The sequence below is a fragment of the Fusarium pseudograminearum genome, chromosome 2 (assembly GCF_000303195.2).
Source record: "Fusarium pseudograminearum CS3096 chromosome 2, whole genome shotgun sequence".
Classification (NCBI taxonomy): Eukaryota; Fungi; Ascomycota; class Sordariomycetes; order Hypocreales; family Nectriaceae; genus Fusarium; species Fusarium pseudograminearum.
In genome coordinates, this window is record NC_031952.1 from 7328415 (window position 1) to 7350902 (window position 22488).

The window sequence follows — 22488 nt, forward strand, 5'->3', positions numbered from 1 at the left end:
ATTATTAGGGCAGCTTATGCCATTCAGACTAAGCTTCTTAGACTACTTATTCTTATACCCTAAGACTTAGGAGGCCAACTTTTCTGCTACCTACTAGGGTAATAAACATCTCTAGATGTTTGCTGTTTCGCATGCTTAGTCATCTTCTTTTTGTCAAAAGCGAGAATCTTAGAACCGTACACTACCTCCTGTCAACAAGATCTTTTGGCATTCGTTTTCTTGGGAGCGACATAGAGACTTCGTCTTTCACGATTCATCTCACTCTCGAGAACTTGATCTTACTGTCAATATCTTGAATCGAACAAAATTACCACATAATTCGCGCTGCAATGGCCCGCCTCAGTACTCAAGGTCCTGATGCTACTGAAGTTCAGCAATCACCGACGCAGTCTCTCAATACCGCTTCTGATAACAACAACGAAGAATCAACACCTCCCTTCTTCAACACTACTTTCTCAACCCATCGTGTCTCTCCTCTCCATGTTGGCGAAAGAAGACTCACAGGGCAGCGACTTGAGGTCATCGCCAGCCGCCTGCGCGACACCCTTGTTGGCGATGTCGTCCGTGGCATTGAGCTCAGATCGGAAACGACAGATACGGCTATAGGGCAAGTCGGATCGTTAAAGGGAGTGCGAATTGAGTGGTTCCGTGCGGGTACTCTCTTAGGAGAGGGAGACATTGAAGATGACCTCCAAATCCCACGCGGCGACCAGAGCGACCTGCCAGACGATCAGAAGCAAGGGTTATGGATCAGCATTGAGCACGAAAATGCGGCATATGCGGCCATCCTTTTACCTGGACTCTCGGATTCCTCATCATCACGGCGGGAGAAAGAAGATGACAAGTTCCTTCATCTACCTCTTTTGTTGATGCGCATGCCCCAGCAACTAAAGAGTGTAGTAGCTAACTGGTTGGCTGTCGCTTTCGATTGTCGCGTCAGTCGAGTCGCTTTAGGAACAAAGACGATACTCGGCGTTTGGGAGAGTTGGATCACGAGCAACGGTGTCAACGATCGAGGAAACGATCTTACTGTGACGCTTGCGTTTAATGCGCCTCTGGCAGACAACGCCACCCCAGCAATTATCACCAGAGATGAACTTCAAAACGAGAAAACCGCTACTCCAGGGCTTCGTTCAATTGACATTACCATTTCTGCTCAAGACCTCCATCGCTTCGTGCGGGTCGGCGAGAAGAACAGTGCTCTTGGTGGAGCTACCTGGAAAGGAGGTGCCCGCGAACGTCGCCAGCTTGCTGGAGGTAACGCAGATGACGGATGGGCATGGCGAGAGAAAAGCGCTTCCGAGCCGTCACCCTTCACTGACGCTCTGGCAAACTACTTGCATCACCATCTTGCACTAAAACTCTTCCACCCAAGCGTCCGTGTTACCCAAATATCTTGTTCTGGTTTTGTGCTCAGTCAAAGTCGAGTCAAGATTTTAATGCCCAACGAGGTCAATCCCAACCTTTCCCGCGCTTCTTGGTCATTCGTGGCGCAACTCGGACAAAGAGTCAGGGGTGAGCAGTTACCGCAAGTATTTTCGACGCAATTTGGTGATTGAAGCCACTTGAACAGTAACGTTGTGTTGGTCCTGGCACCGCCTTTACGGCATTAGCCGATGTGCTAGGAACCCGTTCTTTGTCCACGTCCACACCAATCTTTGATCCGGGGGATCATCGTCTTTGAAAAGTTGCAAGGCAGCAAATCAAGAACAAACAGCAGAGAACCGACATACCACCGACCCAGGCGACATGTGTGTTACGCTTTGTTGCACAGAAAGCTCCAAGAGATGTGATGGAATTGTGTTTACGGCAGAGAACACGGTGCCATTTACTCTAACAATTTGATTACGAACACTATGCTGTCAAGAGCAAATTTGTCCCTGTGTTGGCTCCTCGTGGGTCTTGCACTTTTAGCAACCTAGAGGGTTGTGGGATGCATCCATGCATGACCTCGGCCTCGATCTTCTGCCGTCAGCATTCCTTGAGTTTAGTGGAGAATGGTATGCTGATCGCCAACGAGTTGGTGAGAGGGAGCGAAATGCGACAGTCTGTGACGGCAGTTTGACAAGTCGCAAGATTAAAGACATGCCAAGATCCGCTGTTCCAGAAAGCGAGTTATTCGCAGTATGGAATAATGTGCAGCAACGGAGTATCAAAGCCAATTGTCACAAGGGATGTTTTTTTATAATACCTATACATCTCGCAACTGTATTCGATTGAATGTTCGATGCCATTTTGCTATTTGCGCGATTGGCTATGCAGCCAGAGTCAAATGCAAAATCTTCCCGCTGCTATCAGCTTTGTCTTTGGCTGTTCTTAGTCAAACTGGACCGTTGCGCCACCGCAGGGCTGTGTTGTTCCGTGAAGGGTGGATAGAGATGATGACTGAGACTAGGGTCACTTGGAATATTTTCTGCATTCTATCCACCGTGCATTTGGTTCATCAGAAACCAGGAAGTCAGGAATCTTTCGAACTCACGACAAATCAACGAGGCATATTACGATAAACGTCCCAAGTCGTGCTCTGCGACGGGTTGATGCTGTTGACGACAAACAACTTTAAATCAAGTGCTTCGGTATGCGGTGTAAGATTGATGGCCGGGTAGTCTAGCTGACCAGGCTGTGGCACCACACAGGGAGATCCCTGTCTCGCATATAAGGCTTGGAATAAACATGAAAATAAAGCTGACACCAAGATGTTAGCCAGATATGTCGCAGACGATCCCCGTCAAATACTAGAATTGGAAATGGTGTCAGCCTTTGCCACATCGCCAACTTTACTTGAGCCTCCACGTTCTATTTTTCGGGGACTTTGGAATTTCAGACATGGGATAACTCTTTTGTTACAATACAAACAAGGGAAAGTACCAGTCCAAGACTACCTGACGACGTCTGTATGACCCTGGCCGCCCCCGGTCTGTGTGGAACAACATCATGATCCAAGCTCCATAGCGTTTGGGTGGCTGAAATTATTGTCTTTGTCTTCAGAGTGCGACACGCAAGACTTAATTTCCTATCTTTGGATTCTCTTTCTTTGGAGCGCAACGACCAGAGCCTTACAAGCTACTTTTGTTTGTCCACTATTTGTCAGACGAGCTGGACACGAGAAGGATGAAGGGTCACCACGCAACCAGTGTGATGCGGGTGTAAGCATCCACATGTGGGACAAAGCTACATTACCTACCCACTGTCACTATCGCTGCAGTTTCCGACAGCCTACTTCGATACGCCGACACTGCAGTGCATTAGCATAGATGCTGATGCTGATGCTGATGCTGATGCTGATGCGATTCGCGGCTGTGCTGGTCATTGAGGCAATATGTCCTTGCTGGGATGAAGAAGGCGCAGAACTATCAAGTTGGCTCGGACCCCATCCAACGCCACTCAAGCAAGCCCATGCTGCCCGGTTCTAGCCTGGGGGTTGCTCTGCTCGAGGTAAGGCTGGGATGTCCAATAGATGAGTGAAAGAAAGAGAGGGTCCCGTGCTCGCTGACATTATGGGACACTTCTGTTCTTCTACTCGATCTTATTCTCGGCCGTTTTCTTCCTTGTTTTCCTCCTGCATAGAGAATCAACCGATCGACTCTATCTAAACAAGCATCAATTCCGTCTTTGGGAAACAAACATTGAGTCCAGCGTTCAAAATGTCTGAAGCTCGCGAATATTGGGGTCTCAGTTGCATCAACGGAGGAAAGTTCTATATCTGCGAGGATGACGATACCCAATTCATAGGCTGCTGTCTTAACGACCCTTGCGGAAAGAATAACGGTACCTGCCCAGACGGCGATTTGCGCACCACGACTTTCGAGTCGGATAAATACGCAAAGCTTCCAGCACAAGATTGTGACAACTCTCAAGGCGTCGATAACTGGTACACATGTGCCTTTACCAACCCGCCTTTCCTTGGATGCTGCAGTCAGAATGCTTGCGGATCGGGTTGCCCAAGGGACAGATTAGTCCCAGCTAAACTATCCGAGATTGAGAATAACAGACTGGATTTCCTCAATCCCAGGAGTGATGAGAGTACGACCGCCTCTAGCGCTTCTGAGACAGCTTCTGCGACGGCATCGAGCACATCTACCGTTGATGCGAACGATGATGACGGCTTGGGCACAGGAGCTACCGCTGGTATCGCCGTGGGCGCTTCTGTCGGTGGGCTATTTGTACTGGGTCTTTTGGCCTGGCTGTTCTGGTTGAGGCCCCGACAAAAGAGGAAGAAGAATGAAAAGGCACTTCAAGCAGCTTCGGCTGCATCAGCACCTGGTCCAACAATGAGCGAGCAACCACATTCGCCCATGGGCGGTCCTATTCACCAAGGTACATTCGCTGCTCATTCTCCGATGAGCGGTTACCAACGTAAGTAAGCCTACAAGTGTATCAGGCAATTGTATACTAACTGATTCCAGAATCATTCAACTCAACACCCACAGTCATGAACCCACATTATAGCGGCGTTTCATCCAACGACCAGTACCAGAAGTATTCGCCTCAATTCTCTCAATCTGAGAGACCTCAGTCGTACGCGCAATTCTCAGACCACGGGAGCTATGCAAACAGCCCTGGCCTTCCGCCGTACCAGCAGCCGTACCAGCAGTCGCAAATGGTACCTGTTCAGGAAATGGACGGGACTACAACGGCTCGTCAAGAGATGGACGCCGGTCCGGAGCACCACATGCAACGCAATCCAAGTATTGGTCCCGAGATATTGAACGTACAGCAGCCACAGCAGGAAACGAAATGAGATGGGCGTGATGGATGGGTTCAAGATGGATGCAAACTTGGATGGAGTAATTAATTCATGGTGTCAAAATATTTCTGAGGGGTATGTTTGTCCATTGGAGGTCTTTGGGCTACACAAATTGTTAGTGGCTATATCGACATTCATTCAGTGAGCGTATATTTAGCTCTGTTTCTTTCGATATATCTACTTGCTTTATAGATAATTTATCACCATTAAACTGGAGTCACGCATATCTACAGAACCAGAGAAATGTCTGCTTGCCATCTTGTGTTCTTGAACGCGAGGCTCTCTTCTCTTGTACCACCTGTCAATCGTCATTACTGAGTTAGCCTGCTAAGGAGATTATGACATGTGCCAATTATGACGAAGAGGCGGTTCCACAAGGCAACTTGGAAGATAATGCCGGTTTTGTTTTACCAAAAGATATGCCTACTTTGAAGTTAGAATGACGGTTTACGTATACTTTAATGCTTCACAAAGCCAGCAATATTGAACGAGACGAGGTTGACAATGTTGATCGAGATGATAAACTCCCGACCTGATGCTTGGGGGCATAAATAAACACCCACATAGAGTCTTGATTTAGCAGTTGAAGTGGTTGAGTTATTATTGTCGTAGCCCCCCAGAATTATGCATGGCTGGCTATGTCATCCCGAGCTCCATACTGGCGCAGATCCAACCACACAGAGCCAAACGCTGGGCACCCACAAACCCCTGCTTGACGATTGCCCAGACTTCAGGAGCATGGAAATAGCCCTGTTTCGCTGGAACATGACATAACCGCAAAAGGGAAAACGTCATGGGCAATATGGTACAAGATGTGTATAAAGAGGGAATCTTTTCTGGATGGAACAGATAATCATTATCAGTTTTTGAAACCACTCGACGATACTACATCATCCTATCGTACACCACCTCTCAGTTTATCACCAAATCAACACCACAAAAATGGACTCTGCTGGAAACCGATCTGTCCTGTCCAATGACATGCAGGAGCTTCGCGCCGGAAAGGAGGAGATCTCCCACAAGATTCAGGGCCACAAGGCGAACCTGTCCAACCCCAGTATGTGCTCTACTCTACCCCAGTTCGTAAGTTCAACAACTAACAGACACAAAGACACCAGCGAGGCTAGCAAGGAGAACAGCAGGAAGGAGATTGAGTCTCTCGGCGGAGACGTCAACCACTACGGGCAGGAGAGTGACCCCCGAAGCAAGAGTGCTGCTGAGAACCTTGAGGGCAGCCGAGCTGCTTAAGTAATTTTATTAATTGTCCTGATATCCACGGAATAATAATACTTGTTAATCTTGTCTGATTGATATGGTGATCTCCATGTGTTCGGTATTCGTAATGGTATCCCCGGGTCCGATTTTCGGATCCGAAGGTTCATGCGGTGAAGCGGAGTTTTGAGTTTGAGGAACCAGGTTTCACTCTTGCAGGTATTGATGATATGGGAAATTGTTGCACTGTATGTTCTGTGTAATGAATATGTTGCTGCTCGTATTTCCTCGTAACCTTTACCATGCACTATAGAGAACTCTCGGCCAGAGTCACAGTCACAGCCACAGCCACATTCACAGTATTTGTTTACAGTCCGTCCTTTGACACGAGTGATTAATTCCAACTGGCGCGCTAGGCATCTCTTTTCCATTTCCACAAAGATTGGGCTGAACAAAGTGACATTTTGCCAATACGTTTGCATGGGAAGAGCGGGTGTTTCATTGCTCAATGAAACGTGTGCAAGCAGTATTGGGTATAGTACGTCGGCAAAGACGGAAGATCGGCACAGAATGTTGTGTATGCTAACTCTGACGGGGTCCGTCAAGTGATGGAGATCCTAATGATGGGGCTGTTTTGTTTTGTTATGTGTTGTGTTGCGTTGTGGTGTTTCTGGTTCTCTGGCAGTTGAAGCATCAGATCTCATTGACAGCACAGAGCATCTATAGTTGGAACACGTTTGAATCAGCCAATGATTAGGGAGGAATGTCTCATTTCTTGGCGTCGTAAAAAAAGATCAAAGGCCAGTGACAGGCTCTGCAGATTATTCCCGCTGCATAACCGATTAACCCCGTCAGGAGCTGTCGATCAAGGGAAACTTCAAGACACTTTTGACAAGTCCCTACGAGAAGAGATGAGCCTGCTGAATTGTAGTCTTCATTTCAGCGTTTACTGCAAGGATAAAAGCCAAGACGACCGGCAGTTGAATTCAACATGCCCTTAAAGCGGTCAAGTATAATATTGGCTTTCTTAGATGCAAAGCCAAGATCAAATCGAGATGAAATTACATGGAATAAATCCAGTCTAGATACGATTAGTTACTGCTCACGAGTACAATTCAACTTTAATATCGTTGCCACAGTTGTCTCTTTTTTGGCTCCGGCCCTTTTAATTTTTTTTCAGCCGTTAGCAAGGCGAAAGCGGCCCGCAAGAACCAGGATTATCTTGGAGACAGACAGACGCAAGCCGCGGCCTACTTTACGGGGTGAACCATTATTTTGTTTTGTTCATTTGTTCACTGTCTTCTTCTCTCCTTTTCCCTGACTTGAGGTCATTCTGTTATTCTATCGCTATCTTTCTTCAGTGCTATACACCTTCTGGTCTCGAAATGAAGGTCGTGGTTACAGGGGCAACCGGATTGGTCGGCAACGATATCGTCAAGGAGTGTCTCTCTGATGAGCGCATCACAAAAGTCGTGATCCTCACTCGAAAAGCCGTCACAATGGACATTGAGAGTCACCCAAAGGCCGATGTCATCATGGTTCAGGACTTTTCACGGTATTCCGATGATCTATTACGGCGAATTGAAGGATCTTCAGCCTGTTTATGGTATGTCTTTTGAGCCTCAGTCTCAGATTCAGACTTGGTCTAGTCTAGTCTCCAACATATCCATTAGACAATGCAGGGAACAAAGATTGACACTCGTATAGGGCTATTGGAGCTCGTCCAGATCACTCCCACTCCCACTCCCACTCTCACAAAGACAAGACTTATCTTCACCACGTCAACGTTCAACTGCCTTTATACGCCGCCAAAATAATGAGCGAGCGCATCGCGCCCAAAACGCCAGGAGGCCAAAAGTTCAACTTTGTATTCGCCAGCAGCAAGTCAAGATCATCTTCACTACTTTCGCTTGGAGACCCGCGAAAGCCAAAGGCCGAGGCCGAAAAGGGCTTATGCGAGATTGCAGACGCCAGCCCTGAAACGTTTAGCGCTTGGATCTTGAGGCCCAGCACCATCCTCTCCGCCTCGTCGGACGTCGCGCCTAAGAAGAGGCGCCTTGTTGGAGGGCGATCCAACGTCGGCGTCGAGGCCTCTCACATGGCAAAGGCATTTGTGAAAGTGGCCTGCGAGGGTTACAGGGAGCGTGTCATTGACAACGAGGCCATATTAAAGATGAAATTCATTTAGACTGTGCGGGCAGCGACTAACTATACAGCACGATGGAGATGTCCATCTTTTGGGAGTAATTTTTTGTGGATTTACGGCGGAGTAGTCGGGGCCCGTTGTCGGATGAAATAACACGCTGGGGAATAATTAAGAGGGAGAGAGAAGAGAGGATATAATGATGCAGGCACATCAAGTCAAGTCAAGTTGAGGTTCTTTCTCTTCACTATACCATTATCTACTTACAGAGTCACGATATTAATGATGTATATAGCATTCGATTTGGTTAAGAATGAGAAATAATAGCATAACAAAGCAACAATTGACAACAAGACATAAAATAATCTTCTAATCTATACATGGCTGATATATTACATGAACGCCATTTTTCAACCTTCCGATTTCGCCACAAATACACAAATTATTATAGCTAAAAAGAGCCTTGACAAAAAAGAGTGCTGGCCTTAACAAAGTTGCTTGCCAGGGGTGGCAAAGGACGTAGGTAGTTAAGTATATCGACGGGTGCTAGAACTGTACTCAGCATTGTCCATCAAAGAAGAAGAGCTCAGGCTAACCTACCTGCAACAATAGATACGGCATATTATATCCATATCCCGAACAAGTTCCTCCAGAACCGCCCCTCAAGAAGTGTCCATGGGAAGAAGCGTCTCTGTATCCTCAGTCATATCTACGTCTTGTAGCTTTCTCCTTTTCGCTTGTTCTTGATGCTCTCGAATGCTTTGAGGTAAAAAGGATAGCGAAGTGATTTCCGCTGCGACAGGACTTGCGCATGTAGGGTTGTCCGGTGGGGGCTCAACACTGCAGATTTCCATACTATCTTCTGCATCCGGTCGGTGACGTTCAGGCGCTTCCCCTCGCTTCTTATCCTCCATGGTAAGACTGGACAAAGAAGAGAGTACCCTGTCGTCCTGGAGAATCGCTGTAGACCTGCGCAACAAGGGTCTGCGTCGATGCTGCTTTCTGATGCGTCTGCCCGCCGACCTGGAGGCTGTTCCTCCTCTTTGTCTGGTGGGAGTTGATGCGAATAGCCCTCCGCGTGGGCTGGTGAAGAAGTACGCGAGCTGTGATAAAGCGAGTGCGAGTTTCATCTTTGTTATGGGCTCAGGATAAGATTTGCGAAATGACGGGTAGAAAAGGAGCTGGTTGGATATTCAAGGCGAAGTAGAAGTTTTGTACTGCAGAAATTTTGAGTTGCGCACATATTCTAGGCAGAAAATATCGTTAACCTTGGTGTTGATAAACTTCGACAATATCTAACCTACTTACCCACCGATGCAAAAGTTCAAATTGTCGAACCAAAGTTTTCATTTCATCTTTTCTGCCCGGAATTTTACAGCTAATTATCTCGCTCTTCATCCTTCAGTACTAGCCCAAGGTCGACTGTATTACTGTAAGTTGGATATTCTTGATGTTGAAAATATCAGCCCTGACACTTACAGATAACTAGGTACCCGAGTTTACGTCCTTAACACCGATACCTTCACCACAAAAAGAGTCGGAAAATGAACCACAACCACGAACACGACCACGGCCACTTCTTCCACTATGTGATGGTAAGATGCTTACAGCCTACATTCCTCCACATGACCGGCGACGAAGGACGCCAACGTCTCGTGCCTACTCCTACTCCTTGGAACACGCCGCTGTCATCTCCCAGGCCCGTGTTTCATCACTGGAGAGGCGGGATTTCCGAAACCACCGACCAGTTCATATTCGTCCTCATGATATTATCATGTGTCTTCGCCTTGTGCACCCTGCTTCGTATCTGGTTTAGCATGCGGCAAACAGAAATCGACTTTCAGCACACTCGTCCGCTGAGGCACGCTGAGGATGGGACAGGAGCTGAAGCTGAGGAGATGCAACAGTTCATTCGGGAACCTGCTGTTCCTTCATCCTCGGGACGTCGAGGGTCGACGGAAGAAACAGAAGAGGAGGACTTTATTGTCGGTGGCGATAGTGATGAAGAGTCGCAGTCGTAGCTGTCATCGCGGGACTGTAGTTCTTTTCTTTCTGCAATACATTACTAGATGACCTTAATTCTGTACCCATTTGTGAATATTAGGGCTCCGCGATGCGTGACATGATACTCTTGATAGAGTTCAATGAGGCTTCTTTCGGTCACGCTGCGGTGCGACTCATAAACGCAAATTTTCTCAACAAGTTTATGACTTAAATCAACGAATTAATATTCTATTTCCTAGCCCTTATCATCCCATTTATACTTTTGCGTGGATATCACCATCTTTGGTAGAAATGAAACATCCAACACCACTCGGTTTTAAAAAACCAGGTCTGCCTTCATCATTTACCGAACCATCTATACTTTTGCAGCAGCATTCACCGAGATAACACTCTGCAAACACATACAATCACTGTTCAATCAAGATACCATCGGCACAATGTCTTCCTTCACTACAGCCTACTACGTACAGCCGGAGAATATCGCCGCTCTCCTGGCCTCTCTCCTAGCCACTGTCTCCGTCGTGGCCTTCCTGGCCATTGTCATCATCATCGTCTTCATCCAAAAGCGGATCGAGAAGAGCATCTACGACGACGTCTACGCCGCCATCCAAGACGCAGCCGCCTCGAGAAAGGAGGGCGGGACCGCCTCCAACCAAGATTCCGAAGGCGAACGCGAGAAGGAGAACGAGCCCCGACCGAGCTCCGATGAGATCTCCAACAATACCGCGGTTTAGGTGGCAATCCGGAAAGTTTAAGGGGTAAATGCTTTGAGGGTTTGGCCCTGGAAGCTTGGTTGGTCAGATTTGCAATGTGTTGGGAAAGGAAAGCAAATGATAGTGTAGGGCGACTTGGGATCGTACGTTGAGGGAAAGCTTGCATCATGATGGGTGAGGAGAAAACTTTGGATAGTTGCCTGGTCACGGGGATGTTCCAAGACCTTTATGTCTTCACTTACAAGAAGGATCTGTTTCCATTCTGAATCATATCTCAATCAAGATTATTACTGTCCCAAATCTAAAATGGACTTCACACTCAATCGTATGAGTTCTATCCAACAAACCTTGTACCCTACGTCTACGATGCAAAACCACTCGTCTCCGTTGGTGTATGTCTGGCATGCCCTTACCACTCTCCTGGGTTTTATTAACGATACTATCAGTCCAGTCGCCATGTCCAAAAAAGACAGCACAGATAAAACATGGTCTATAATAACTTGGGTGCTACTGTTGGCATGGGGTGTGTTTGTGGTCCTGACATATATCCGCTATACCGACCTAGTGTTCAACAAATTGCGCACCAACTATTTCAGCTGGAGAGCCGGCAGACATTGTGCGAAGAACGAGGAGCAGGTTGGGGAGCAGAGTCCTTTGGTGAAAAGGGTGAAGAAAAAAGTCAGATTTGCGGATGAGACGACTATTGTTCCGCCAGCCAGAGATCCTATCCCAACATGAACACAGCCACGAAATAGGTTGTCTCAGGACTTAAGTTGATTAAAAAATATTACTGTTTAACACCCATGGTATATTTGTCTGAACACCACATTCTTTCAGTGTTGCTCGGCTGCTTGCTTAAGAATTTCCATTGGCTTCACAAAACTTAACTCCTCCATCAAGTCCTTCCATGCTGTCTCCCGAAGCATCTTTCCAGCTGGCTCATACATCATCACGGGGAAGCTGTCAATTCAGTCAGCATACTCGTCACCTCTCTTTTTCGATGCACTTACGGTTTGATCTTGCCCTCGCCAACAAAACTGCCATGACTCTCTGTACCTTTGACAGCCACAGCATCAACGTAGGATCGGGCGCCTGTAGCAACTGTTCTTCCGATGATGGGCTTCGCAAACGCCATCCAGATCTTTTCCACCAGGCCGCTGTTCCCGTCATTTCCGAATTCAGTTCCTCTGCAGGCGCCCGGGTTGGGGTAGTTGACGATGACTTCTTGGGGAGAGACATGCTGGGCAAGCTTATCAACGAACATTATGAGAAGAAGCTTGGAAATTTGGTAGACGCCGTTACTGGAGAAATGGGCCGGGTCATCGATCACATCCCAGATGGAGTCATTGGTTCCGGTCCATTGCGCCCAGTACGACATGTCGGAGCCGACAATGCTTAGATGCGCAGGTCCAGAAGTCCCTCGTTTTGTCTTGAGGATGGGTATAAGTAGAATGGCGAGCAGAGCTGTAGAGAGGTAGTTGATCTGATGGGTCATCTCATGCTTTGACGCTTCCGATCGCTCAAACTGGGGTCTACTCAGGCCAGCGTTGAGGATGGCGATGTCAAGACGCGGCAATGTCTCGCACCATTCGACAAAGCTCTGAATGGACTTGTAAGAAGCCATATCTACCAGCGATACTTGGATTTTGGCGTTGGGAAACTCATTGCGGAGCTTCTTTGCTGCCGCATCGCCTCTGGCTTGGTTTCGCACTGCGATAATCAAGTGTGAAAGGTCAAGAGCGAGAAGTTGACGGGCACTCTCAAATCCTAGACCGACGTTTGAGCCTGTGATAAGAGCTGTTTGGCCTGATAGGTTGACGTTTTTGGGGATCTTGGGAACACCCTCGATGAATTGGCGGGAGAGGAATGCAAGGGGGCTAGCCTCCCAGACGGCGTTATGTTTAAGTTGAGCAGACATTGTGATGATGAAGCAGTATAATGGTTTATATTTATCTCTTTGTATATTGCTTCTACATTCTTATATATCTATTGTCACCGGTCGAAATGCGGACGAATTGACGGACGAAGCTAGAATTGAAGCTAAAGGACGGTAGCGATTCCTCACCATTTGTTCGTCCGTTCGGACACCGAAGCGGACCAAGTGAATCAATCACGGTCGAGTACATATGTAATCATCATCGACTAAAAAAAACCAATATAGGTAATCGAGATAAAGGCTTACTATGAGTTTTAGGTGATATTAGGATATTGTATGCTCAATCGCCTGTTGTCGTGCCCAGTCGCATGTGGCCGTGATAGCAGTGTCTCGGACGAAATGATGGTCGGACCAAATGCGAACAACCACAATAGCCTATCTTTTGAACAACAATTGGCCAAGCCTTAGATATATTTTATTAAATAACCTAGTCTGATCCATTAAGCTGGTCACGATAAAAAGAAGTCTTTGATCACGAATTTGTGCGTGAATCAGTGTGTTGAAATGGGCACGTAGGGTAAGCCGAAGAGCTTAGAGATCTTCATTTGCCTAATTCGTCTCTCTTCCCAATTGTGACTGGATATCTAGGAATGCAGTGATACAATGTTATTGTCCTATAAAGTAAACGCCTCTTTTTACACGTGGGAGCATCTGCTTTAGCTTGGCGGAATAATTGCCCGAATCTGCACCATCACGCCTTAACCACTCTGAGATATGCATACGCACCTGAAGTTCGAGGAGACTTTCCCTATAAATAAGCCCAAATGCTGGTCAAAACCCCCGTTCTAGACCCGATCGAACCCGTCTTGGCAGGGAATACAACCCCCTGGACCTTGTTGATAGATCCTCTAAAGAGGTAGCCTGACCGTCAGCTTGCCCTTTCTGTCCCCTTTCAGGTCATTCACAAAAGGAGAAACCTACTTTTGGTCGCGATTAAATTGCACGGAGAACACTTTGATAGACTGCATACGTGCCGGAAATAATGGCGTGAGTTTTGAGCAGTTAATCAAACAAATACATCTCTCATTCCCACTCTCTTTTTTCCGGGGTACACATTCTTTTTAAACTTAAACATAAAGATAAACTATTTCGCTCTAAATTAATCAACTGATCGACCCCCAAGCCTCTTTTCTCCCCACGCTCGCTACTTCTCGGTTGGATCGATCGCCTTCGACATGGGTTCCCTTCGACTTCTCCTGCTTGCATCAGTTGCTGCTTTGGTTTCTTGCCGCGACGTTCCTGACAACATCAAGGCTTTCAAAGAAAGCATCGTCAAGCAGGGTTCCTGCAATGATCCTCTCGCCAAGGGGTTTCATAGCGCCGATGGCGACGATGGCTGTAGGTTCCTACAACTACCCCATATTCTATCGCAACTAGGTTAACTAATAGTCTATCTAGCCTACGTCTACTGTGGCGACCACGTAAAAGACTACAATGTTATATATCTCCAAGGCACTGAAGGCAAGCTCGTCAACATGGACATCGACTGCGACGGTATCCAGGGCAGTTCTGCAGATGATGGACGCTGTGGATCTTCAGGCGACACGCAATCTGTTACCTCTTTCCAGGATCGGCTTCGAACATACAGCACAAAGCAAAAGGATCTCGACGCCAACATCCACCCTTATGTTGTCTTTGGGAACCTAGGCACTAAGAAGAACTGGCCAACTTTCGATGCGCAAAAGCATGGTATCAAGCCCTTGAGTATCATAGCTGTTGTATGTGGCGAGAAAATGGTATGTGTTGATCTATATTCGGTACGAGCATAATGCTGATCTTTATAGTTTTACGGTATCTGGGGTGACGAAAATGGTGACGATGGCGAGGAATCCATGGTGGGTGAAGCCGCCATCTCACTCGCAACAGCATGTTTCGGCAAATCCATGAACGGCAACAATGGTCACGACGCAGACGATGTTTTATACATCGCTTTCCCTGGTAGCGACGCCGTACCAGGAGATGACGGTGCTGATTGGAACGCGACAAACTTTAAGGACTTTGAGTCGAGTCTCAGCAGTGTGGGAGACAAGCTGGTAGCACGGATCAACGACACCAGCAGTGGCAATGGGACGGATAGTGGTGATGATGACAGTGGTGCGACTCGGGTGTGGTCTACGTGGGGAGTGGTAAGAATGCTTTGTGTTCTTGTGACTGAGACTTTACTAACGCTTTACTAGGGATTCTGTGTTGTTTCGGTAATGGCTGCCATGATGATCTAGGCGTTCAGAAGGCGCCTTGGTGCTGAACGGGTATGAAAAGGACGGAAACACACGTACGAGGCATAGACGTATCATAATTCTCTCTTGTTGATATTGAACACTGTACTGCATAGTATATGAAGCGACCATATAGACATATAGCATAATACCACTTGATCTACTTTCATGCGAACCCTGGTTCAGGCTGGCAGCCCGGGGCCCCAAACGTGCGAGCCTTAAGTCGAAGCGAGGAACAGATGACGTGATAAGCGATGGCTGTAACAGATGATCTGCAGTATGGAAGGCTGGCTTCAATTGATGAGATTCTACTGATCGAAATATGTAATAGATAAGAAAGGAAATGGAATGCTTTCCCGTACGCTATGATATACACGCTAACTAATCCGCCGCCTGCAATGCAGCAGGCCTTTTTACACTGCCATAGCAAAACCCAGTAGAGAACTAAAAATACCGACCCAGAACACGCTGAGGACTTGCACTCCGGAAGCAGTGTTTGCTGGAGCATTCTCCATCGCGCCCATACTGGTGGTTGGCCGCGTTGCCTCCACTCTGACATTGTCCACCTCGCTGTCCTTGTCGGGGGTATAAGTACGCGATTCAAAACCGCACGACTTCATGATGATGTCCATGTCTTTTTCAAGTTAGCTTCTATAAAACGATAGTTTCTGTGGGGGTTGGAACTCACTGTTTTGTTTGTGTCCATCCACGACGATGCAGTCTTGACACAGCGCTGCGACCTTGGCCACATCGAAACTCTTGTTCAAACAGACACATTCTCTCTCTGGGTCGCCCTGCTGCGGTGTGTGTGTCTGCAGGCTACTTTTCCATGTACCAGTCGGCGTTTGCGATACCACCTCTGAAGACCCCGAATTCGAAAGAGTAGTATGAGTCGAAAGCGTAGTGTGAATCGCTGTCGTTGTGTCCATAAGCATAGATGCCATCGTGGTACGCTTTTTCGTCGAAACCTGATCCACAACACTTGAAGTCTCCTCCGAAGTCCAGCTCGATAGCGATGTGGTGGTACTCTCTCCAGGACTGAACTCGGGAGGAAACGACGTCGGCGCAGCTCGGATGATTGAAAAGCTCCTCTTGTCCAACGCAGGGGGTTCCACGGCCAGCTTAGGAACCCACTCCGATTCTACTTGTCGCTTCGACATGCGTTGACCATGAATATCACATTTCGACGTCAACTCGACGATTGGGCCGCAGATGGTCACACACATCAACGGGATGTCGTCCACCGGTAGTACATCCGCGACAGCGACAGACAAGAGGCCATAGATTGCGGCCTGCCTGGCCCACGGCAATCTCATATTTGACGGCGACTGCTTCCAAGGGCGCTTAGGATGGGGCTCTCTCAGATAAAAAGAGCGCGCAGGTCAGCGATGGTGGCCCGGACTGTAGGCCTCGAAAAGACAGGACGGAAGTCGAGTTGTTTCCTGCAACTCGATACTAAGGAACGGTATATAAGCGAAAGGATATATCCTCGTGGCAAGCACAGGGATAACCAAAAAAGGAATGAAAAGAGAAGGTGATACAGTTATGGTAAAAGAGTGTATTAGAAGAGACGAATGTGCTACCCGTTCAACAGGCAGTGAAGGAGAGAACGACGGAAAGGATCTCAGGAAAGACTGGAGTACAAGAAGATCTATGGGAGCGCGAGCCATGGCCATGGTAACTGTAGGGCCCCTTGGGCTTGTGCTTGGGTTGCTGAAACACGGGTTCCCACATGGTACCTGAGCGAGGGCAGAGTTCTGTGTCAAGTCGCGTGGAAAAGGTTCAATGTGACGTTGTGATAACGCAACCCGGTCAAGGATCGGGATAATCGAGAACGTTCTAGCAGGGGGATATGACAGCTAGGCTCGAGAAACATGTTCACCGGGGGTGGTATTCCGGTGATAGTTTGTGCTTTGCTACAGCACCTGTTCAAAGCTGAGACGGCTGAAGGATGGTCTGAAACAGGGGTGGTTGAACCACTCGTCTCAGGACCACCACGACAAGAGGATAGGTGGAAGATCAGCTATAAAACAACTCGCCACGAGAATAGATCGATAAAATAGACTACTGCAGATCCAACGGAAACAATCATCAGATATGAATAGGTTATCGCCTGCTCCAACTTGACTAATCGGCCCCGAGTCTCGATATAGTCGTCGATCAATCGTATTAACCAATCAATCAACCATGAAACAGTCACCAAGGGAAGCATCTTAACAGGAATCTTTGCTCTTGCATTTTCAACAGCTCCAAATCTAATTCTATGTCCGGTAAACTTCTTTACCTATTCACGCCGTCGTGTAAACCGCATCCCCGCCCTATCCATTGATATATCTTCCTCGCCGTGTCTCATCAACCACATCCATATGTCATTTCATGCTTATTAAAAACGGTATAATCTTAGCCAACAGTCGACGCATTCATGCAGAGAAGAAATCTAAAAGGTCGGCCGTTGCAAAATGAAGCCTTAAATCCAGATAAGACATCTAGAATTGGTGCTGGCGACCGACACTCTCGACGCGGACGCCCAGCTTGACCATCTCCCGAGAATCGATGACACCACGGCCATCAAAGACCCAGCGAGGCTTGGCCATGCTCTCGGAGATGCGGACCCAGTCAACACGCTCCTTGGGCTTGTACTCCTCGGAGCTTCCCATACCAGTGGCAAAGCCGCTCTCCTTGCTCTCACGCTCCTGGATGCAGTCAGGGCAGTCGTCATCACAGTTGGGCTCGACGTTGAAGCGATCGAGGGGATCCTGGGAGGAGACATCAGGTCGCTGGACGAGATGCTTGTGGAGAGCGAGGAGCTCGTTGGGGCTGCCACCCTCCTTGAAGGGACGGGGGTCAGTCTTGGGGTTGGGCTTGCGGCCAATGGTCTTGGGCTGGACGGTAGGTTGGGGAGCAGGAGGAGGAGGGGGCTGGTTGCGGAACTCGTCGAACTCAGTAGCGATAATGATGGCGGTACTCTTCTCGCAGGCGTCGTAGGCGTTGCCGTGGACGGTGATGTTGTGGCCCTCGGCAAGGGGGCCGAGAAGCTCCTTGATCTCAGACTTGATAACCAGAGGGTTACAGCAGGGGTCAAAGACGGCGATCTCACGGGGACGCTCCTCGAGGAGGGTCTTGATCATCTCAAGAGCGGGAGCCTCACGGGTATCGGAGGTGTTCTTCTTGAAGGCAAAGCCGAGGATAGTAACCTTCTTGCCAACAAGGGTGTTGTTGAGGCACTTGATGACACGGTTGGAGAAACGGTCACGAGCGTACTCGTTCATCTTGACGACCTGGCGCCAGTACTCGGCGACCTCAGGAAGACCCATGGTCTCGGCGAGGTAGACGAGGTTGAGAACATCCTTCTTGAAGCAGCTGCCACCGAAACCGATACCGGCCATCAAGAACTTGTTGCCAATACGGGGGTCCACACCGACGGCCTTGGCGACCTCATCGACATCAGCACCGGTCTGCTCGCAGACGGCGGAGATGGAGTTGATAGAAGAAATACGCTGGGCCAGCATAGAGTTGGCAACGAGCTTGGCAAGCTCGGAAGACCAGACGTTGGTGGTTAAGATACGCTCGCGAGGAATCCAAGCGTTGTAAACCTTGACGAGAGCCTCAGCAGCCCGCTTGCCGGAGGGAGTGGGGGCAGAACCGATAAGAATACGGTCAGGGTAGAGGAGATCGTTGACGGCGGTACCGGCAGCCAAGAACTCGGGGTTGGAGAGAATCTCGAAGTGAACACCAGGACGATGCATGTTAAGCTAGAAGTCCGTAGTTAGCATTCTGGCCACTTATCTTCTCTGCAGATGTTGATCGTGTACTTACAGTATCAGCAACAAGCTGAGCAGTTCGGCAAGGAACAGTGGACTTCTCAACAATGATAGCACCCTCACGGGCGTACTGAGCAACGACACCAGTGACAGCCTCGAAAGCGGTCATGTCAGTGGCGCTGCCGGCACCAACACCACGGTACTTGGTGGGGGTGTTGACGGCAACAAGGACGACATCGGCCTCGCTGATGTGCTTGGCAACGTCGGTAGAGAAGAACAGGTTGGGCTTGCGCTCATTGATAGTAATCTCGCCCTCCTCAGCGGAGGAGCCCTCGCTATCGGTGGTGGGCTCGCCGGAGATCTTGCCAGGTCGGCCACCATCACGGGCGATTCGGATGATGTCGTGCAGACCAGGCTCGTAGATAGGAGGGTGGCGGGAGTTCCAACGTCGGATACGGTTAACGTCTCGGTCGACGACAGTGACCTGAATCTGGGGGTTCTGGAAAGCAACGACAGCAGCAGTAGGGCCACCTGAAAGTAACTTGTTAGTCTGGCTGAACTCAATTGCGTGCCCGAGCGGTGTATGGTTCTCGAGGACTCGATAAGCGCGCAATCATTGATATTGCACGCATTATCTCAACCCTCGCGAACTTGACAGGCGAGCGGCTTGTTGCCCCGCGAGAGGCTGCTGGGGGAAGTTTGCTGCAACTTACCGACATAACCAGCACCAACACAGCAGATGCGGCGGACCTCAATGGGTGCCTCCTGAGTGCCGTTTGAAGACATGATGATTAGAATTGGTATGAAAGGGTATTGCAGACGAGGTAAAGGACAAGCTGTAGAAAAGATACGCGCAAACGAGGTCACGAATCGACACACGTAAAATGCTAGCGAGTGTAAGGGATCGGAGAGAGTGAGAGGGAATGGGGAGGTTTATAAAGGAGATAGGATGGGAAGTCGCAGATGCAAGGGAGGCTAGAAAAGATATTCCCACCCGACTTCATTCAACGTTGCAGCTAAGCTAATGGGAAAAGGGGGGCACTCTATCTCTGGGGGATGGAGGGCGAAGGCAAGGCCGGTGGAGGGGCAGCCGCTGAAGCCACGCAACGATTGGAACTATCTGCCCAGAAGAAATTAAGGCGGTGAGGTATTCCCATTAGTTTCTGCCCGCCAAGGGATGGATGAATACAGTGACTATTGTACAGTAGCGCGGCATGTGTGTGTTGACTTGATTTGAGTCTCGACTGGGTTGGCCAACTTGGATGGAGGGGCAGACAGGGATGCATCTTCAGGGATCCCAGGGGCACATTCTCAACGGAGGGGAGGCTCGATGCAGGTACCATGGCCACCACGACCTGCTGAGAAGAGTACTTTTGGGGGGACCTGGAATCAGGAATTGGAATCGAGGACAATGTGACAGATGGCATTAACATTGAATACAGTGTCTCGACACGGTGAGAATTCTCTTCCTACAAGGCTGCGCAAGCCCCTCCACTCCCGCGCAAACCAGGTCCCTTCAAATACTACCCCCACATGGGTCAGTAGTCTGCCTCTCGCAGCTAAGCTTATTGTCGTGTAAAAGTGCTGCAGCGTAGCTGAGATTAGGTTTGTAGGAAAGATTTGACGGTGAAGCAATGAAGTCTGGGCGAGACAAGCAGGCTCTTCAGTTCAATTTCAACTCAATAAATATGAGGTTATTTCTCGAGTGGATACTATTAATTACTGCCACCAACCTGCCTTGTCTTCCTTCAGCCAATACTTCTGAATCTGTCGGTAGTCCAATTGCTCAGACAAGGAAGGAACGGGTAAGGTCCACACCCTGGCAATGCACTGTCCAACGCACTGTCACTCATATCACTGAAGGGAAGGCAAAAGAAGGGACGGGATTGAGAACATTGACCCTTCGCTCCCTAGGTACTATATTCCCTGCAATACTTTAATGGGGAAGGGAACAGACCAGACTCCAGCTGTTTCCTGCGGACAGAAACGATCCCGCCATCGATTCACGATTGCAGGGTGCACAGGGCAATGCTGTCATTGCAGCAATTCCCAGCGCCAGCGCCACCTGCAGTGCAAAAAACAGACACATTCAGCCTCGCTCATATGCTGACCGACTTTAGAACTTGGCGTGCTCGTGAAATCAGAACACGAGGTTACTGCAGAGTTTTCAGCGGCGTGCCCCCTCCGTACATCGCATGACAGCTGCTGTGCTTCGCTGGGTGTACATGTTCATTCCTGCAAGGCTGACATGATTTGTAGATCAACGAGTCAAATTTGAGGTCGCCGAGATTTCCACCACCCAACAGACAGGGGTTTCCGTTCTCGGCTGCGACGAGTTATTGCCACAGCGAATACGTAGCCACATTTTAGCTGGTTTATGGCATGGTATGCAAAGCTGATGATTATGATGCGGCTAATTGAAACATAATCGAGACGGTGAAGGCATTGGCTATGCATGTCTTTTACTGGTACATATCAGGGATGAAGTTGTCCAAGACATCGGATGGCTGGACGGATTTCTGACTGGCACGCTAGAGGAGGCATTAACGCAAACCCATGGTCAATGTCTCACAGGCGGAGACAGCTCGATTATCAAGCGAGAAAGAGTCTTACGACCCCTACGACTTTCATATCTGACCAACGATAACAAATTAACCACCGCACCGGCGAACACCCAGAATGAGGGAGCGGCCGTCACCATTCGTCCCAATTAACACGATACTGGCTGGGCCTATGGAGTATGGAGTTTAGCGTCTCAGGGGTAATTTGAGCACTTTCCGATGCCCGTCATTCTGTTAGAAACGGAGTCTAGCCGAACAAGGTACCGCCGACAAACAGACACTGTGCTGACTCGGCCGACTCCGTACCTACCTGGGCGTACAACGTAGCAAATGTTTTGAGAGGACGGAAATAGAAGCAACAAGTAAGCCACTGACAGTCTTCCGGTCACTCTCAATCGCAAACCTTGAACCATCTTTCTGGAACCTCTTTCGAATAAGGGTACTTTGCCTCATGAGGTATGAGGCGACGCTTAATTTGAGTTTGCGCAACTTCCCGCAATCCTTACACGAGATATCGTGATCGACAAGGCTGGAACGCGTGTGGGTTGCGACAACAAGCGTTGCCTTCACATCCGACTTATGAAGTCGCGAGTGATGAGCTTCCTTTTCGAGAATCTCTATAAACGAGGGCCAACAGTAATCTAAACTCCAAATGACTTGCGGCGAGATTACTCTGGGTACTGCCAAGAGCTATCTATTAGCTCTTCTTCCGCAATCATCAAGCATCCGTGCTATCGATGAGGCTAACTTACAACCTTGCAGCACTGACCCGAGCAAATGATATCGCGGCTGGGCGCTTCTTCGGCAACTGACTGGTCATGGCTCGCTAATAGTCTGGAATAGTATGAGATTTACCAATCTACTAAACTATACACATCAAAGGGTACGAACCGCTAAATTGCTTGTCATTAAGCATAAGTTCGTGTCAGTTGATATGTCAGCACAGTGGCCTTGCTTTGTTAATACATATTTGCTTGAGCCTCCAATTACCACCTGGTGGGCATAATATGAAGCTAATAGTACAGACCCTTGCAAGTAATTAATCCCACTCTCCATATCTAACTGTTGCCGGGTGTCATGATGCCGGGGGATTAGCTGCGTCATGAGCTTTTGCTTGCATGGGGCAGGCGAGCCAAGGCGGGAACATGACGGGATCTTCTTGCACGGAAGCTGTAGGCCGCATTTGTGACAGTAA

The 22488-nt window shown here is 48.7% G+C and overlaps 11 protein-coding genes across 11 annotated transcripts, besides 1 other annotated feature; 7 read left to right on the forward strand and 4 right to left on the reverse strand.

The window, feature by feature from the left end:
- Positions 1 to 329: 329 nt before the first annotated feature.
- Positions 330 to 1559, forward strand: FPSE_08766 (uncharacterized protein; the record flags this gene model as incomplete). Its single annotated transcript, XM_009261884.1, has 1 exon — positions 330 to 1559. The coding sequence occupies one exon, from the start codon at positions 330 to 332 to the stop codon at positions 1557 to 1559; it is 1230 nt and encodes a 409-aa protein (XP_009260159.1).
- A 2085-nt stretch (positions 1560 to 3644) lies between these two features.
- On the forward strand, positions 3645 to 4741 carry FPSE_08765 (uncharacterized protein; the record flags this gene model as incomplete). Its single annotated transcript, XM_009261883.1, has 2 exons — positions 3645 to 4356; positions 4407 to 4741. 2 exons carry the CDS (start codon positions 3645 to 3647, stop codon positions 4739 to 4741), a joined length of 1047 nt encoding a protein of 348 aa, XP_009260158.1.
- A 948-nt stretch (positions 4742 to 5689) lies between these two features.
- On the forward strand, positions 5690 to 5995 carry FPSE_08764 (uncharacterized protein; the record flags this gene model as incomplete). Its single annotated transcript, XM_009261882.1, has 2 exons — positions 5690 to 5804; positions 5859 to 5995. The coding sequence occupies 2 exons, from the start codon at positions 5690 to 5692 to the stop codon at positions 5993 to 5995; spliced, it is 252 nt and encodes an 83-aa protein (XP_009260157.1).
- Positions 5996 to 6587: 592 nt separating this feature from the next.
- Positions 6588 to 6627: a microsatellite.
- A 717-nt stretch (positions 6628 to 7344) lies between these two features.
- FPSE_08763 (uncharacterized protein) lies at positions 7345 to 8147 on the forward strand (the record flags this gene model as incomplete). Its single annotated transcript, XM_009261881.1, has 2 exons — positions 7345 to 7565; positions 7667 to 8147. The coding sequence occupies 2 exons, from the start codon at positions 7345 to 7347 to the stop codon at positions 8145 to 8147; spliced, it is 702 nt and encodes a 233-aa protein (XP_009260156.1).
- A 617-nt stretch (positions 8148 to 8764) lies between these two features.
- Positions 8765 to 9232, reverse strand: FPSE_08762 (uncharacterized protein; the record flags this gene model as incomplete). The annotated part of the gene is made up of 1 exon (XM_009261880.1): positions 8765 to 9232. The coding sequence occupies one exon, from the start codon at positions 9230 to 9232 to the stop codon at positions 8765 to 8767; it is 468 nt and encodes a 155-aa protein (XP_009260155.1).
- Positions 9233 to 9727: 495 nt separating this feature from the next.
- Positions 9728 to 10123, forward strand: FPSE_08761 (uncharacterized protein; the record flags this gene model as incomplete). Its single annotated transcript, XM_009261879.1, has 1 exon — positions 9728 to 10123. One exon carries the CDS (start codon positions 9728 to 9730, stop codon positions 10121 to 10123), a length of 396 nt encoding a protein of 131 aa, XP_009260154.1.
- A 420-nt stretch (positions 10124 to 10543) lies between these two features.
- On the forward strand, positions 10544 to 10840 carry FPSE_08760 (uncharacterized protein; the record flags this gene model as incomplete). The annotated part of the gene is made up of 1 exon (XM_009261878.1): positions 10544 to 10840. The coding sequence occupies one exon, from the start codon at positions 10544 to 10546 to the stop codon at positions 10838 to 10840; it is 297 nt and encodes a 98-aa protein (XP_009260153.1).
- Positions 10841 to 11652: 812 nt separating this feature from the next.
- FPSE_08759 (uncharacterized protein) lies at positions 11653 to 12737 on the reverse strand (the record flags this gene model as incomplete). The annotated part of the gene is made up of 2 exons (XM_009261877.1): positions 11653 to 11779; positions 11830 to 12737. The coding sequence occupies 2 exons, from the start codon at positions 12735 to 12737 to the stop codon at positions 11653 to 11655; spliced, it is 1035 nt and encodes a 344-aa protein (XP_009260152.1).
- Positions 12738 to 13930: 1193 nt separating this feature from the next.
- On the forward strand, positions 13931 to 14974 carry FPSE_08758 (uncharacterized protein; the record flags this gene model as incomplete). Its single annotated transcript, XM_009261876.1, has 4 exons — positions 13931 to 14093; positions 14154 to 14491; positions 14540 to 14881; positions 14933 to 14974. 4 exons carry the CDS (start codon positions 13931 to 13933, stop codon positions 14972 to 14974), a joined length of 885 nt encoding a protein of 294 aa, XP_009260151.1.
- Positions 14975 to 15384: 410 nt separating this feature from the next.
- On the reverse strand, positions 15385 to 16287 carry FPSE_08757 (uncharacterized protein; the record flags this gene model as incomplete). Its single annotated transcript, XM_009261875.1, has 2 exons — positions 15385 to 15605; positions 15660 to 16287. 2 exons carry the CDS (start codon positions 16285 to 16287, stop codon positions 15385 to 15387), a joined length of 849 nt encoding a protein of 282 aa, XP_009260150.1.
- A 1170-nt stretch (positions 16288 to 17457) lies between these two features.
- On the reverse strand, positions 17458 to 19518 carry FPSE_08756 (uncharacterized protein; the record flags this gene model as incomplete). Its single annotated transcript, XM_009261874.1, has 3 exons — positions 17458 to 18723; positions 18788 to 19263; positions 19446 to 19518. The coding sequence occupies 3 exons, from the start codon at positions 19516 to 19518 to the stop codon at positions 17458 to 17460; spliced, it is 1815 nt and encodes a 604-aa protein (XP_009260149.1).
- Between the last annotated feature and the right edge of the window lie 2970 nt (positions 19519 to 22488).